The 16506-nt window shown below is 38.0% G+C and overlaps 1 protein-coding gene across 4 annotated transcripts in view; it reads right to left on the bottom strand.

Moving 5' to 3' along the window:
* The window catches only part of RAPGEF4 (Rap guanine nucleotide exchange factor 4), a 144170-nt gene that overhangs the window by 33060 nt on the left and 94604 nt on the right, over positions 1-16506 (bottom strand). For all 4 annotated transcript variants that reach the window (XM_021552514.3, XM_021552515.3, XM_077785053.1 and 1 more), the window contains 7 exons: positions 12087-12171; positions 8203-8263; positions 7389-7465; positions 6127-6273; positions 5523-5638; positions 2368-2456; positions 1249-1327 (listed from right to left, as the gene is read on the bottom strand). In XM_021552514.3, the coding sequence (XP_021408189.1) occupies positions 1249-1327; positions 2368-2456; positions 5523-5638; positions 6127-6273; positions 7389-7465; positions 8203-8263; positions 12087-12171 (654 nt within the window). The remainder of the gene's footprint in view (positions 1-1248; positions 1328-2367; positions 2457-5522; positions 5639-6126; positions 6274-7388; positions 7466-8202; positions 8264-12086; positions 12172-16506) is intronic.

The raw sequence follows: 16506 nt of genomic DNA, 5'->3' as shown, positions 1-16506 counted from the left end.
AGGATAGAGAAGCCTCAAATGAAGTCTCAAATGGACTGACTGAATAATATGAGCTAAGTGAATCAGGAAAAAAAACCCCAAACATTAAAAGTGCTGCCCTTTCTTCCCCTCTCAATGCTGTCAGCAACAGCATTTCATAATCCTTTCGATATCCAAAACAATGTGATTTTGGAAAATGTGTTTGTTTCAGGTGTGTGAACAATCCTCTACAGACCAGTTTCATGGGTCCAAACATTTTCAAAACAATTACTCTCCTCGCTAAGAGTAACACAAATGGATTCTCAAGCATGCCAGACAAGGACACAATGCTCTATTTTGTGGTTTCAGGAGGTGAGCTTTCCCAGATGTCACTCGCCCCACTGAGCTTGAAGGAAAGCACTTTCACACCATTGCAATTTGAAACAAATAAATAGGGAGCTGAAGTTATTATACCCCTGTCAGAATTCTATAAAACAAAAAACATTATATGTTTATTTAATGTTCCCAGTCACTTGATAGCTTCAAGTCACTGTGCACAAGGAAAACTCTCTATGTCCAGCAGCTCCTCAAACGAAATAATCTGCCAGTAATTGAAAGATGGACATTTCACAGACTCCTGTGAAACATGCAGAGAGTACAAGAATCACCCCCATCTCTCAATGTTATCCACTATTAAGATTTCATCTCCTTGTATTCGCATCCAATTGAAGTTTCTTGCAGTTTGTTTGCATTTCCTATAGACTATTATTACAGATTATTACTAGTTTTTCATAATAATTATGACAGTGCCTAGAAACTACTTACCTATTTGTCTGTAAGTCAGGCAGCCTCTTGCTAGAGGCAGTTTGCAGCATGTAGTCTGTAAAGTGGACCACTGAAATCAATAAGACATGACTATTCCTATTAAAATGTAGATGCTGTAGTTCAGCAAAGGCCAAGAAAGACAGGAAGGATACAGGAAGAGTAACCCAAACTTTTATGTAATTTCACTTATTTGGTGGAGGGACAGTACATTTATTTCCCTTGGAACAGTAATCAGCACAGGAAATACAGAGTTTTCATGGTCTGTACTGTATCTCATCATGGGTTATACAACTTCATTTCAGAGTTGTAGAGCTATGGACAGCTGCTAGTGAGACACTGATAATCCATTCACAAGGCACACCCTCCATGGAACATGATGTACTTCTTGAGAGAGGGAAGTTTCACTTCCATAACTAATAGGTATAATGGCTAAAGAGATTTAACTTTTCTCTTACAAAAGGATATTGCGCCATCAAGGCTGGGCAGAGCTGACTATTTGGCATAAAAACACAGTGCATCATAATAAAATCATTTAAAACAGAATCTGTGGAAAAAAAAAAAAAAGAAAGAAAGCAGTCAATTAAGCCTCTGCAGACAGCTTAGGGGTGTCAAGGATGAGTTTTTTTTCACCTGAACTATCTTATTAGCTCTCTGCAGATAATAAAGAGGTCTTTTTGCACTTTCATTGTAGGCATTAGGTACAGAAAGGGTAATGAACAAATATAAGCTAAAATATTAATCTTTTAGTATTGTCTGCATTAATTTCATTGCATTAATTTTATTGTTAACAGGCATCTGCCAGTGTCAAAGAGAAATCTGGCACAGCAAAAAGCCCTGAATCTGTGCTGAAGTACAATATTTGGATATACTTCTCTACAAGTGTGGAGTTCTATGCAAGGAAGAATTAGGCGTTGCACACCTGGGTACCTAAAAAGAGCTGTAACATTTGGCTTTAGGAGTTACAATACCAGGCAGCACACTTAGTATATCCTACACAGAAGGCAAATAATTTCATTCTTTGCTGATTTCCTAGCAGTGGGTAGAATGCCTAAAAGAGGTAAATGGATAGTCAAATTTCTGGGTTTATTTTGAAAAATATATAATACATGTTTACTGTGGACGGCAAACTTGTGATTACATAGTTGCAAGCCTGAAGAAAAATATTCTGCTTGCAATTCTAGTAAACAGGTATCTATGAAAATGATCTTTTTTATTTCTGTCTTTAATGTAGTGAAAGCATACACTTCAAAAGGATTTCTGTAATTTTTCACTAATTCCATCATTTATGGATCACTATACAGGTTATGAGGTCAATAACAAATTAAAGTCATAACTGCTGGGAGGATTTTGCTGTTCTACTATGACCTTAAAGTATAAATACAATAGAGCAGGCTTGGAAAAATGGATTGCTCTTTTTAATTCTGGATTTCCTTAATTCTCTTGGGGCTATTTCAGAGCAGCAGACAGTTCTGGGAAAAACCAGAAGTTTTCTGTTTTTTTTCAAAGGGGGCTTTTCAAAGCAGTGCTCCCACAGCAAATCCATCTTATGGGGTAATAATAAAACAGCTTCTGCTGTGCAGATACCTGTTGCTTCATTTAAAGTTGCTTCGAGGCGCATAGTTTCTAGAAAGTGCTCTAAAATCTTCTCTGGGGTTCCTGACATCACAATATACCTGAGGGAGGGAAAGGAGCAGTCAGCATCTCATAGCTAAAAGAGCTAATCAAGAATAATTGTGTACCAGTAAGAAGACCAGGACTGCTGTGCTGCTGTGTGCCAAACACCTGCTCAGACCAGAATCTCTGTGTGCTTAGGACAAAACCACTCGCAATCTTGGCTGGCTTCCCCCATGTAAACCTGGGAGCAGTAACATTCTCCACCCTGCCCAGGGATGAGAAACAGCCCCCTCCCCACACAAGTACTTCAGTGTAACACTACCACAATCACACCACAATCACCAGAGCTGCAACCGTCCAAACTCGGAGAAGTACAAGCAGAAATACAACAGCAACTTGCAGTCATTAAAAGCTCTTAACAGGCTCACTATGAGCCTGAAATAAGAACCAGTGAGGATCAGTGTCACGGCTAGGAAACAATTTCCTTCAGCATCACTGACACAGGTTGGTCTGAGAAGGTGGGGGCAGATAATGAAATAGCACAATGTATCTTCAAATTTGTGCAACACCTTGCATAGCTGAAGTAAGTGTTTCAAGTCAATAAACTGAGGATTGTACCATTTCCTAGAATTAGTTTAGTGAGGTGAGAGAACTGGTGCAACAGCTAGGTTTTTCTGCTTCATGCAAAAACACTGGCAAAATTTTAAGTACCAGCAGAATATCACATGATACTGGAAAACTTGTCCTGTCATCTTTTTTTTTTCTCTTTTCTCACAGATCAGGTTTTTTTATATTTCCCTCCATCCTCCATTCCTTCAATCTTTGCATCTTTTTTTCTTTCTCCCTTTTTTTTTTTTTTTTTTTGGGGGGGGGGAGGGGAGAATTCAACTGATAAAGTGAGAAACTTTAAAAAAATAAAAGAAAAAAAAGAAAGGAAAAAACCCTGAGAAGTGAAGATACTCTGCTCCTGCTGAGAAATAAGTGGTGGAGCTGAGCTCCTGGGAGCTCCTCCTCACTTTGAGCACTGACCGTCGCAGTTCTTTTACCTGCCAACCTCTTTGGAAGAACTGTATTGATGTCCCAAGAACACAAACACTTGTTAAGCCAGTGCACATTCTCACAGAGATACTAACCAAGTATCTAAGTGAGTGAAGCAGAGAAATCACAGGTTGCTGTACTCTGAATATGAAAGTGAAAATGAACAGTGAAGTGACTCGCAGGGCTGCTGAATTCATCCTGCATGATGTGATCACCCATAAAGAGTTAGATCTTGGGAGTGATAACTTCAGAGCCAGTCCTCCCAAGCGAAACTGTCACTGCTTGAAAGCACAGCTCAGGAAGCTGTGTAGGAGCTCTGTCTCCTCCATAGAGGAGGCACTGGAATCCAGACTGTAACCAAAAGGATCTGCTCCCAAAATTAAGTTTCCCTCAAGGCTAAGGTGAGAAAATTAGTTCTTTCCTGAGATGAGGTGCCTGATATGCTTCTCTTTTGGGCAGTAATTTTCAAAAGTTCTGAATACTCAACTAGCACATTCTGGAAATCAAGAAACATTGGTAATTTTGGTTTGGTTTCTGAAACATGAATGTAGCCACTTAATATATTTCCTAAGAAAAGAAATGTCGTCATCTAACCTAGTGAACTCACTTTGAAGACTTTAAACATAAAGACACTGCCAACATAATATTAATGACGTAATCCAACTGGTGAAAAGCAGACAGTGAACCTTCGGGGTAACTTCCTCTTTTGAGTAACTTATGTCTACTGGTCATAGTTATCAGCAAAAGCTCCCTTGCTGGCACATTTATAGTACCCAAAACCTGACCAAAGGAGTAAAATATTTGCAAAAATGAAATTCTGAACTTTACCTGAAAATATTCCTGGTATGTAAGGCCTAACTTAATCATTTACCATAAATATCTCTGGCTATTTTTATCAAATTCTGAAAAGGAAAATATTAAATAATACAAGTAACACTGGTGCAAAGAGTTTGCAAGGAAGGCAGTGTTTCAAAATGTTCAAATGAACTTTCACTTTTGGAAGCATGAAAAATGTCTCAGACCCAAGAGAATGGATTTAAACCTATGGCCAAGTTGCTGTGCGTTGCGGTTGCTGATGCACATCCACTGGCTACACTCAAGTTCTCCTCATTTGGGCAAAGAAAAGTTTCTGTAAGAGTACATGGTTGGTTACCTGGTAGCATAGATTGTTTTTCTAGATGTTTTAAGAGATCAAGTGAAAAATGAAATAGAAGTTCCTGAAAAATGTGAAATGTGTATATAAAATGCAAGGAATGGCTTATGCAATCTTCACAGATCTTTATAAATCTTTGTATTCAGTCTTGCAGATAAAATAAGTATATGAAAATCCAGATGAGATAAAAACTGTACCCAAAGTATTGTACAATAAATTGGCTCTTTTTTTAGAGAAAGTGAGGTTTGGGGTAAAGGATTCAAAACTTGTTGAAATTGTTTGAATGCTTCTGAAGAAAACTGTGTATCCATTTGCAAATAACACATTTACAAAGCCTTTAGGGGTTTTACCAAAGTTCAGAATGATAATAGCCTCACTCTACTCTTATCACAGTAGTATCCAAACAGAATTGTACTTTGTCCCTTTCAGTAAGAAAGGAAAATATAGTTAATATTGTTATTACAGTGCTAAACTATTCTGTAAGATAAGCTCTGCAACTTTCATTGCATGAGATTTTTGTATTGTATATAAATTGTGCATAGCAAACTCTTCTTAGCATCTAGAGCACAAAATTTAAAATAAAAATATCTGAACTTAAGAATAAAACAATGTATTTTCCTCACATCTTTTACACAGTAACTCAGATTAATAGAACTTCATCAATCTCCATGCTTAGTCTATTTGGAAGCTATTTATTGAGGTAAGTATTTACACTGAGATCTTCAGGGAATTATTGTGTAAAGACATAAAGCTGGTGTGCTGCTATAAATGGATATATTATTGAGTATGGGGCATGTGCTGATGACTAAAAAAAGAAAACCTTTATCTGTACTGTAGTCTTCCACTGAAAGGCAGTATGCTATTGTTTGGATAATAGTACCATTTTAAAAGGTTAATAGTTGTCTGACATTTGCACATGTGAATGAAAACATACTTGTGCTGTGGCTGTGAATTTCCTTGATTAGAAATTCTGTTTCCTGCTGGGATCTTCTCCAACACCAAGACATCTTGGTCATGTTCTTTGAGTCTTACTGTATTTGCTTCCACATCCTGCAAGACAAGTTACTTTCAATAAATGTGACTGCACTTGATTTGCCTTATTAGTTACTCTAACAAACTGCATTGTGGAGACCCGCACTGCATGACTTTCAAACACAAAATACTGGTGTTGGTTCTTTCCCTCTGTATTTATCTGTCTTTATTCTGTTTTCCTCACGGGCAAAATCAAAAAGGAAGCACTGGCACCAAGGCAAGAAGCAGAGAATTGTGGGAGATACTAGAGCAAGAACTATATTAAAAATCTCCATTTTATGGAGATGTCAAATTAAAAAAAAAGTTTGCTGAAAAGCAGTCTCTCCACAGCTTGCTGTATATAATGTAATCTCTTTATGTGACCTTCCAGAATGTCACATCTCTGTTCCACAATTAGGCATACTACAAACAAATTTATTAATATTAATATATTCATAGAAATTACAGGCTCTAGAAAAATTTACAAGTTCTGATATCCCACTGAGGGCAGCCCTTCCCACTCTTACCCTAAGGATCCTGTTGAAGTCTTCCTTATCTACTCTCAAGAAGTGGCAGTTGTCCTCCCGCAGAACAATGGATGCTGCTCTGGGAGCATCATTCACAAGTGCTAACTTGCCAAAATCATCTCCTTCATGTAGAGTACATACCACACCCTGCAGAGAGCAAAACATTTACATGCAAAAACCCATCATTACTCTGGATTCTATTGAAAGTCCTTGTACAAACACTGGACTTCACAATCAAACACCAAAATAAATCTATTTGGCAGGAAATCAACAGACAAAATAATGACTAGAAAACAATACTTGATAGCTGGTTATTACTATTACTAAAGAGAGGCAAGAACAGAAAAGAATAAACTTGTTCTCTGAAATTGCATTCAGCTTGAAGGACTCTTCTCAGCCTGCTGAAGACAGGAGGTTGTCAACTATTTTGTTTTTTACGTATAGACGTCCTAAAAAATACAATCAAGTTTGCAGAAGTAACACAGCACAACACATCTCCAGCTGTTGTACAAAGGAGCTGCAGTGCTCCTTTTCCTCCAATTCACAGTAAGAGAGGATCTGGCCCACCCAGTGATGTAAAAAACATGGCTAAATATGTGTTACTTAGGAACAGACTTAGCACTAGGGGCCTTGTGTTAGGTTTTGGTGAAATGCTTTGTTTTCAAATGGAGGATTCTCAGTCACTGAATGAGAAATCAGTGAGAAGTAGGGTTTTTAAAGACTCAAGGGATTTCTGTGTACCAAGATCTTCTTTTGCCTTGAAAAATCTCTCTCATAAACAGGAAATTTAATTAAGATGCTTTTTGGTCTATGGCTTAACTAAAATTAATAGCTAGCATAAATTTGGAAGAACTTCATACACCCTGAGAACCACCAGTCACAAAGCAGTACTTTTGTCAGACATGCATGACAACAGTTAGTCATCCAAATGCATGACAACATGGTAGTAAAAGGATGGGGCAAAACCCCCATGGGAGAGAAGCCTGGCAATCCACCAAATTTCAGCAAATTACTTTGTCCTAAAGATACTGATAGAACTCTGACGGATTATAGTCAGAAACTGTGTAATATATCCCAAAATTATAGAGCAATCTATTGGAAGTATAATCAGTGAAACCATTGGATCATTTCTTAATAAAATAACAAGCTATTTGCTTTGTCAGACAAAACAATTTTGCTCTAAATTAAACTGTATTCCTTCAAAGTTTACTCTTATATTTTCAACAATAACAATCATATAAAATAGCTTCTGAAAAAAGTACCTTGCCATAAATGACTACGTTTACTGATCCCTTTAGGATAATGTACCAAGAAGTACCTTCTTCTCCCTGATTAAATACTACAAGAGAGAAAAGATTTTATTATTAGAATATAGTTAGTCAAAATATAAATGGGCCAGATTCTTCACCCAATAAAATTCAAGGTAACTCTACAGTCATAAAAATGCCTACCTTATAAAAGGGCATATTATGATTTTAAAAGCAATTGCTTTCAGAATTTAGAAAAGCAATTCATAACCATATAGTAGTTATTTCATTACAGTGATGTGAAAGTTGCTTTTCTTTTCTATGACAGTTCCAACAACTACTTTATCAATATGTCAGGTTATCAATTACTTATTAGCACACAGGTTGGATCCCACTAGCAGCACCATGTTCTAACCCAGTTCTCTAGTGACTGTGAATTTACTATTCATTTGCTAAAATGTCTCAGTATACATGTCTGAGTAATCTACCATTTAAAATCCTTTATTTTGTGAAGGAAGATTTTTTTTTTTAAATACAGGATTATATTAAAATACATTTTAAATAGACACTGGTTGAACTAAAAATTCAAGATAAAAACACATCCAAATTGTGATACATACACTCAACCACAGATACAGAATTAATTTTGGTATTGTCCCCGCATTTGGCAACAGACTAAGCTAACACTTATTACCCTAGGTTTTAAACAAGAAGAGACCATCAAGTTTGAAGAATGCATCCAAGTTTTGCTCTTGTCATTTAAACATTAGGAATTTAAATATTCATAGCAGAGGTAAGAAAGAGATCTGACAGGACTCCATTTACTTACAGACTGTTCCTGCTTTGGGATGTGACTCAAAAATGAGGACACCTGCTAATTCTCGTTTTACCTTAAAATAGAAAGAGAAATTATAGTTATTATATGTGTCTCATTCCTCCTGGTGATGAGGTCACATAATATAGCCCCATTGTGCTCTCCTTCCCTCTGCATCATTGATCAGTTATTGGTCTGCTTCACTTGATCTCCTAATTCCTATTGATTGGCTTGACAGAGCTACATTTCCTGGCTCCACATGGCTCAGACTGTCGCTACTGGACATGAAGGAAGTACACAAACACATGGCAAGTTCAAAGGCCAAAAAGACAGCGTTTTATTTGAGGATCTGATATTTACAGAATTCCAGAGGTGACCATGGATTGGAGGATGGAATTACCAGCTCTCCAGCCACACTGGTCAAACCAACAGTCCATTAATTCTCTCCTCCCACAAAGAAGAATGCAAAACAATCATTATTTAAATGAACAGTGCATGAGAATTCCACTAGAAATATGTAAACAGATCAGAAGGCTGAAGTTTTATGAGAACTTTAAGATTTTCAAAAGAACTATAAAAGAAAACACTTTTAAAAATCAGGGCAACATCAGATATGGGCATCTTTAAGATATGGGTCTCCATGCATGTGGAGATGTGTGTACACACACATGTGAAATGATCATCAACAATTAACAAGACATGAAGTTTCAAATGGTAATAGTTAATCTGTTACAGAAGACAGCTAGGGATTGTCAATTACTCCATGGAGTAATTATTCCTGTTCTCTCCTGAGGAATCTGGTTCAGACTGACGTAAGTCTGTGCTTGCACTGTGTCAAGCTGTGAAGCACAGCCATCTGGACTTGCTGAGTTCCCTCTCTGCCTGACAGCTTCCCAGGCAAAGCATCCAACTGAGTACCTCTTCCAGGAACTGGAGAATGTGACGCTGTCCTTGGTGTCAGCCAGCTCCTTGCTGGGTTTGTTTTGCCCTTGGTGTGATTAGCTCTGACTGACTGGGCAGTTGTCTCTAGTGAGACACTGCTTACAACTGCTTTTGGTCACTGTTAACACTGTGTTACTGCCACAAAATAGCAACAGCACTGGGAATCTTGTATGATCCTGACTTCTTCTGTGTTTTATGTTTCTCTTCATGCAACCAACAAGTCTCCAAGAACTTAGAGGCCTATTTCCAAGCAGCAGGCTTCATTTATTTGGAGAATGTCAGCTGGTAACAAGACATTTTTCAGAGGTACTACCATGTAACTTAACTATGCTAAATACAGATCAAAAGCTGGCTCCAACATCTATTTACTAGTAGTATTTTCACACCACTGTCTCATTTGTTTAAATTAAAAAAAAAAATTTAGACCATGCAGAAACACCTGAGAAGGAATTCTCAAATTCTGGACACAAGCCAAATGAGAATCTGATGGCTGCATCTCCTAAGATGAGTGGAAAAAACTGGGCACTGATGTACTTAAAGGCACCCACCCAACCTTGATGCTCAGGCACCAAGTACAAACATACCACATCAGCCACCTCTCCTAGAACTCCTTCCTGACAATCAGGGGAAAGCACTCCCTTTTTGAAGCCTGGAGAAAAAGAGAGCTGAATAGAGGTGCTTGGATAGGTTTCTTCAAGTACACTGACCAATGAACACACTCAGAGGCCTGTGATTTCTGTAACACTTAGCTCACCGAACTCCTTTATAACTTCTGCTCAAAGGCAATGATATTTTCATAAGACCAGGAAATACAATCCCATTAGCACTGTTCTGCACATAGTAGAGATCATTCCTATCCATTTATGTCCTCAGACATCTTCTCAGTTGATTCAGTCATTGGCCTTTGCTGTGAATGAATCCACTTGATGAAGCCCAAGGTCTGACTTGTTTTTAACACTGTGTTATGTAATTGCTCTTCATTCTTACATTAACTTCACAGGCTTCTCTAGCAGTTCACCACCATGAGACTTGAGCTTTATCAATTTTATTTTCTACTGCTTGTGGCATACCAAGAAAACTTATTACTTTAGGAATTATGCCTTACTTAAAATATATTTAACATTCCATTTCCTTTCAAGTTGATTGGTCATTAATCTTCTGGTTCATAGAAGCAATACTGTCTGTTGTTCCTCTGAAGATTTCTTCTAAGTTGCTCTTATTTTCTGTCTTCTGCTTTAGTTCATGATGCACATAACAAGCTAGCATTTCCAGCTTACTAAAAAGATGGAATAATGTAAACTTCAAATTGCCAAGTATTTTTTGCAGCTTATATCACTTGCCATATTCATTCCATATGGTACTTGCTGTGGTATCTGACCTCAAGTCTGATTTTCTTCTGAGATGAAAATGTTTTGTGTTTCAAATTTTTTGTTCTGGGTTATGTCCGCAGTATCGAGAATTTTCTCCACTCCATCTTAATATCTATACTGAGTAGTTTCTTTTGTTTAACATTTAAGGGTCATTTCTGGATCTTACAGTAGTCTTTCTTTAATTACTCTTTTCTCTACATTCCAGGAATTTTTAAGGCTTTTGGATGCCTGTTCCCACGTTGAGGAATATATCTAGTGCAGGTAACTCTGCAGGTACCTTGGTTTGCAAGCTGCAGTTTGTCTGCAGACTGAGATGTGTGGGAGCCCAAAGACACAAGAGGCCATGGACTGCCAACCTTTGTCATAGCAAACTGCACAAGTGGCACCAGCCAGGTGAAAGGACACTGGGAGACCCAGCAGGAGCATGGTACATGGGAAGAAGGGTGAGACTTGTGAATGCTTAGATGGTGTGAGGATAAAAGTCCAGGGGTTCCTTTACTGGGGGTCCCTCCTTGGAAGCACCAGCTCGAATTGTTTCTGTGTCACTACACTGTTGAGTTAATTGCTTTATGGAGCAAGACATACAAGGCTGTGCTATGGGAAACCTGGGGTGGAAGCAGTGAGGAAACCTGTTCTGGCTGTGTGAGTGGGGATGTGCAGGAGTCCAGCAGGACCCACCAGGTCACTGGAGCTACCCCCTGTGAAGGGGCTCCAGCCCCAGCAGTGACAGTCTCTGGTGTTGGGAGTGTGACTGCCAAACTGGGAAGTTTCCTTAACACCAATGTAACTTGGATACCAACTCCGAATGCCTACTTTCTTTTGAAAAACATAGTTCAGGTTTTTATATGTTTGCATGGAGTACTATCTTTCTGTAAAGCAGCTTCATAATTAGCTGCATCTGTCCAGGCTAAATGAGAACGACTGAAAATAACAAGAGATTCTGAAGAAGGTATTGTCATATATGGATCTATTTTCTGACTAGTTTCCTTTTTTTGAAAGCGTCCACATCTTATTGTTACCAGTAAAGTGCTATTTAGCTTGTTTCAGTTGTCTGCACAGTGTATGCTGAGACTTTAAACAGATGCACTCTCCTGTCTATTCCATTTATCTTGGTTCTCTCTGCTGTTCTTGACCACTTCAGGGAGAAAGTGTCTGATGAGCTTTCTTTCACTCAATGACCAAGCTCCAACCAGCAAGCACTGCACAGTGCACCTTTCTCCACAGTGATATTCCTCCTCCTGACTGGTTCAAGCCAAGACTCCTTAGAGGAATCAATTCTGCAAAATTCAGTAGTACCAGTTCCTTCATTTACACATGGATAGAAACCCAGACAGTGGCACCCATGCCAAGTGAGGGAGACCAGGGCTGTGCAGAAATACTTGAAGAGAATTATATCTGATATGAAATAGACAACCTACACCTGCACAGTGCTTGGGTGATTCTCACAGATGGAATAAATTCTTTGCATGGAAAGTATAAATGAAAATGGTTACAGGCTCTCCAGCTTCAATAAAAAGTTAATAAAAAACAGAAGTAAAAATTTAGCCTCCCTTTTGGTAATGACTTATAATTTTTAAAATTACTTACTGTAGTAGAAAGGTGAGATAAGGCCTTAATGTGGAGAAGTTCTTCATATATAAATTCTAAGTCATCTACAGTTCTCTGGCCAGGGCTATAGAGAGAAGATAAAAGGGATAACTAAATGCAATAAATGTCCAAAATAAATACTTCAGAGAAGGACAGAACAACACAAAATGCTGCTGAACTCTCTAGTGAAGTGTACATCCTCACTAAACAGGGACTGAATGATGTTTCTGGCTGGAGGACTGAAACACACAAAGGATGGAAGCTCTGTGAATGCTACCTGAATGACACTGAGCAGCAGCCATGGCAACCACCTTAGAGAGATCCTGATTAGGCAGCTTTTCTGATTAAATCAAGTGGTCTATATATGTATAAAATGGTCACATAAATCAGAAATGGTACAGAAAGATTTGTTCCTTTCCTTTCCTGAGCATAGGGCATGCACTATTTTTCACATGCAGTACTAATTAGTTGTAGCAAACACAGTGTAGTGGTTTGTAAAGGAGTATGTGAACTTCTGCTGAACAAATTGGAGATGCTGCAGTGCATCTCGGAGAACAGCTAACGACTGCTCTGCAGTTAATGTAACGTGTGCTGCTGTTTAGTCACAAAGGTAAATAAGAACCATTCAGTAGTTTAAGCTTCTCTCACTGAAAAATACAAGAAGCTGCCATTACCAAAAAGCATGCATTGATGAAGGAATAAGTCTTCTCTAGCACAAAAAGTAGTAAAGAGGCTCACACTGGCTGAAATAATTGCATTTCTGTAACCTACCCAAAATTTTCTGATTGCTAAAGAAGTATACAATTACTGTGGGGACTACAGTGTGTCAGAGATGCTTTGGAGGATCTACTAAACAGCACACAAGAGGAGTTGTGGGAGCTTGAGAGTAACTCCCAATCTTTTTCCCACTCACAAGATTCTCTTCAGTTACACTATCTAATACAACATTATTTTCTAAAAGAACAAATTCTCCTGTCATATAATTTCAAACAGCACATTGGAGTGACAGACGGACACACACAGGAAAAAAACTTCCTTTAAAGCATTATTTCAAGCTACTTTCATAGGACTAAGTCCTTCCAAACAATATGGTTTAGATTTGTGAAAAGCAGATTATAAGTAATTAATTCAATGGGCCAAGAACAAAAGAAAAGAACAACGAACACATAAGGGAGAGGATGAATTTAAGATGTGAGGAAATGGGATACAGGGAAGTCCAGTCTGGGGGCAGGAGTTCCAAATGAGAAGGTTTACATGCTCCATTATTACAACAAGCACAGTTCTAAACCCTGCTGTCTGCAATGTGTGGTGTCAAAAGAATTAACAGCACAATAGAATCCTTGGACAGCCCTAAAAGAAAATCTACAGTGAGCCTTTCTGATAAAAGTTTTCTCCTAAAATGTATTATAGGAGGCTAGCACCTAGAGGATCAGGAAAGCCATATGAAGAAATACTGCACTCTACAGATTTTCTGCCTAGTCACCTCCTGATCCAACAGTCTGTCTACATCTTGTGTGAGACACAGGGAGTACCCAGCTCTGTTACTCTGGAGTTACACTGCATCTTTTTACAAAAGTAGATGGATGGAGACTTCTTTTGGATGAAAGAAGCGCTGAAGAAGTCACAGAAAACATAAGGACAACTGACATCTCTGCTAAGCAAGCTTTATTTTTCTTCTGTTTTTCACTTACCAATGACATGCATTTATTATTGCCCAGATTAAAGACACATTTAGACTGAAAACCAATTACTCTTTCCTCACATAGAATCAAATAAACTGTTAAGGAAAAACCAGAAATTGGTTTGGTGCTGCTGTGCCCTCTAGTGACTCAAAATACTCTGTTTCTGAATCTGGTTTGAAATTATAAGGGTGAGACTCCTAGTAATTTATGCAGGGCAGCTTAATTAAGTACAGCATAAAACTAAGACAGTACTAGCTAGCAAACAAAAAGTAAGGATTTTAACAAATAATAGGAACGTAGAACTTGAATTTTATTACATGCTTGAAAATTAGTATGTCTTGGAAAATATGGTGTAACAAAATATTTCTACATTGAATCAAATATAAAAAGATGATGTCTTACTGTATCAGATCTCTATCATAAAAACAAAGGGACACTCTTTCTTCAGCATGTCCATTTGCTTCTTTTAGCACGTTGGAAGGACTGAAATCTGTAGCAGATATCTGTACCTAGTCTTTACTTCTGCTCCTGCAGATGTCACATGGAGAGATATTAGGCATCACTGTGTCTTTAAAACCTGTGTGGTGACCCACTGATGTTGATTTGTAGGATCCTGCTGTGTAAAGACCTAGTTTCTGCAGGGGACACATTCTACCAGCAATAGCTGGTTATAGAGCGGATAATAAATGAAATAGGTAGGGAATGAGGGTACACATTAATGGACGGAACTCAGGTGATATTAAGTGATCAATAAAAACTGTTCAGTGCTTGGAGAATTTACCAAGGTCAGAGACATCAAGTTTCTCTGTGACTAGGATGTTGACAATAACATAGTACTTTGCCATTGATAAGCCATATATGTCCAAGCAGTATCATTGATTATTTTTATTGTACAACTAACCAGAAAATTCTCAGATAATAAGAACAAGAGAAAAGATCAGAGACCCCATAACATTGTGATTAAGTGTCAAATGCTCTCTACTGAGAAAAAAATGTGCTAAGTGAAGCCACCAAGAATATATAACAAAGATTTATTATTTCAGTCACACTGCTAACTTACTTCAGGCTAGGGCATTAAAAAAAGAATGTAATCCATAACATTATCTGAGCTAAATACTGTTGTTGGATGAATACAATTCTTCCTTTAAAAACTCCTGTTATTATTGTGTTTAGCTCTGTATTATAGGATCCTATTAAATTAGGGTTTACCATCAGGACATATTTTCATACTGAAGTGGAGAAACACTTAAGGAGGAGCTGTATTAATTCTACAGTAATTTTTACAGGGACTTGAGCAAGGTCTGCACCTGTGCTCCAGCCATTATAAGGAGCAGAGAGCTGTGTTTGCTGCTTCACAAAAAGCTATTTTCACATTCAGTATATGTGTTTCCAAAGGAAAAAAAAACACAATAGCAACACGAGTGTGCCAAAAATTTCCCTGAGCTCTATTCTGTTTTTTAAACTATAGAACATTCTTTCATAGTTTGACAGTTAAAATGCTGCAGTTAATGTAATAAACAGAGAATTTTTTAAGTTGGCTGTCAAAACAAGTGACATTTTTTGTTAGAGATTTTCAGATTTCGAACAATAGAAAGTACCTTTCAAAGCAACAGCTTCATTATACAATCAAATTCTCAAAGTAATCTTCTCATCAAAGAATATTGTCTTATTTCTTTCAGGGTAATTATCCGAGTTCTGCAACCTCTCTGGAAATGGTTACTGTTATAAAATACAGCTGTGTTGGTTTGAAAATTGTGGGTCCTGCTCAGGTCAGCTAAAGTCAGCATCTCTGAAACCTTGACAATTCTTTTAAACTTTTGGCAGCTGTAACAGTGTCTAGTCAAAACTAGCAGGACTCTGAGCTTTCATAAGGATTTTAACAGCTTTGCTACAGCTCAGTCCAGGGAGGATTTTCAACTAACAAAATCATTACATATGTAAACTGAATACTAGAACAGTAGTTAATATGGTACTTGGCAGTACAAGGTTACTTCAGTGAGCAAAGGGCTGCAAAAATAAGCACTTTCAGGGATAGGGAAAGATGTCAGATGATTATGAGTCTTGAGCAAACCTCTTTCTCCTCACTATATTCCATGAAAAATCTTGTGTTAGTATTCTTTCAGGTGATGCTGTGCAAGTAACGATACAGAGGGAAGAGCAGTACTTTCCACAGCATCCTTCCAGCCTTTCAGCTCTCTCTAAGAAGTCCAGATGATAGTCAGTATTTATCCTGCTAGTGTAAACTTACTGCTCTGGAAGTCATGACAGAAAGCAAATATAGTAGGCAGCCAAAACCCATGATAACCTAAAGGCAAATTCTCCAAGAGATGACCTGCTCAGCTGGCCTGAGGCAAAGGAGAAAGTGCAGAGAAGCAGGGTCCCAGCACAAACAGCATTCCTCAGTCTCCAATGACTGGTGTCTGCTCAGAGGTACAAAAGCTCACTTTTGCTCCTCAGTGGAAAAGGCACAGGACATGTCTGTGAGGAAACAAGATCTCAGTTCCATGACTCCCTAAGGGTGTATGGAAACACCTTACTCTCAGTCTGGCTTGTCCATGTATTTTGTATGACAGGGAGCAAGTGCTCCTTTGCTTGTGTTGACCAGATCTCTACTAAGGATAAGAAATACAATGCATACTTCAAAACTATTGCTGCATGGCAGTGTTTAATGCTTTTATAAGCACAAGTGTTTGATGGCACTTTTGGAAATTCAATGCTTTTAGCAAGTTTTGGTAAAG

Source organism: Lonchura striata, chromosome 8 (assembly GCF_046129695.1).
Source record: "Lonchura striata isolate bLonStr1 chromosome 8, bLonStr1.mat, whole genome shotgun sequence".
Classification (NCBI taxonomy): domain Eukaryota; kingdom Metazoa; phylum Chordata; class Aves; order Passeriformes; family Estrildidae; genus Lonchura; species Lonchura striata.
This window is presented reverse-complemented; position numbering and strand designations above follow the sequence as displayed.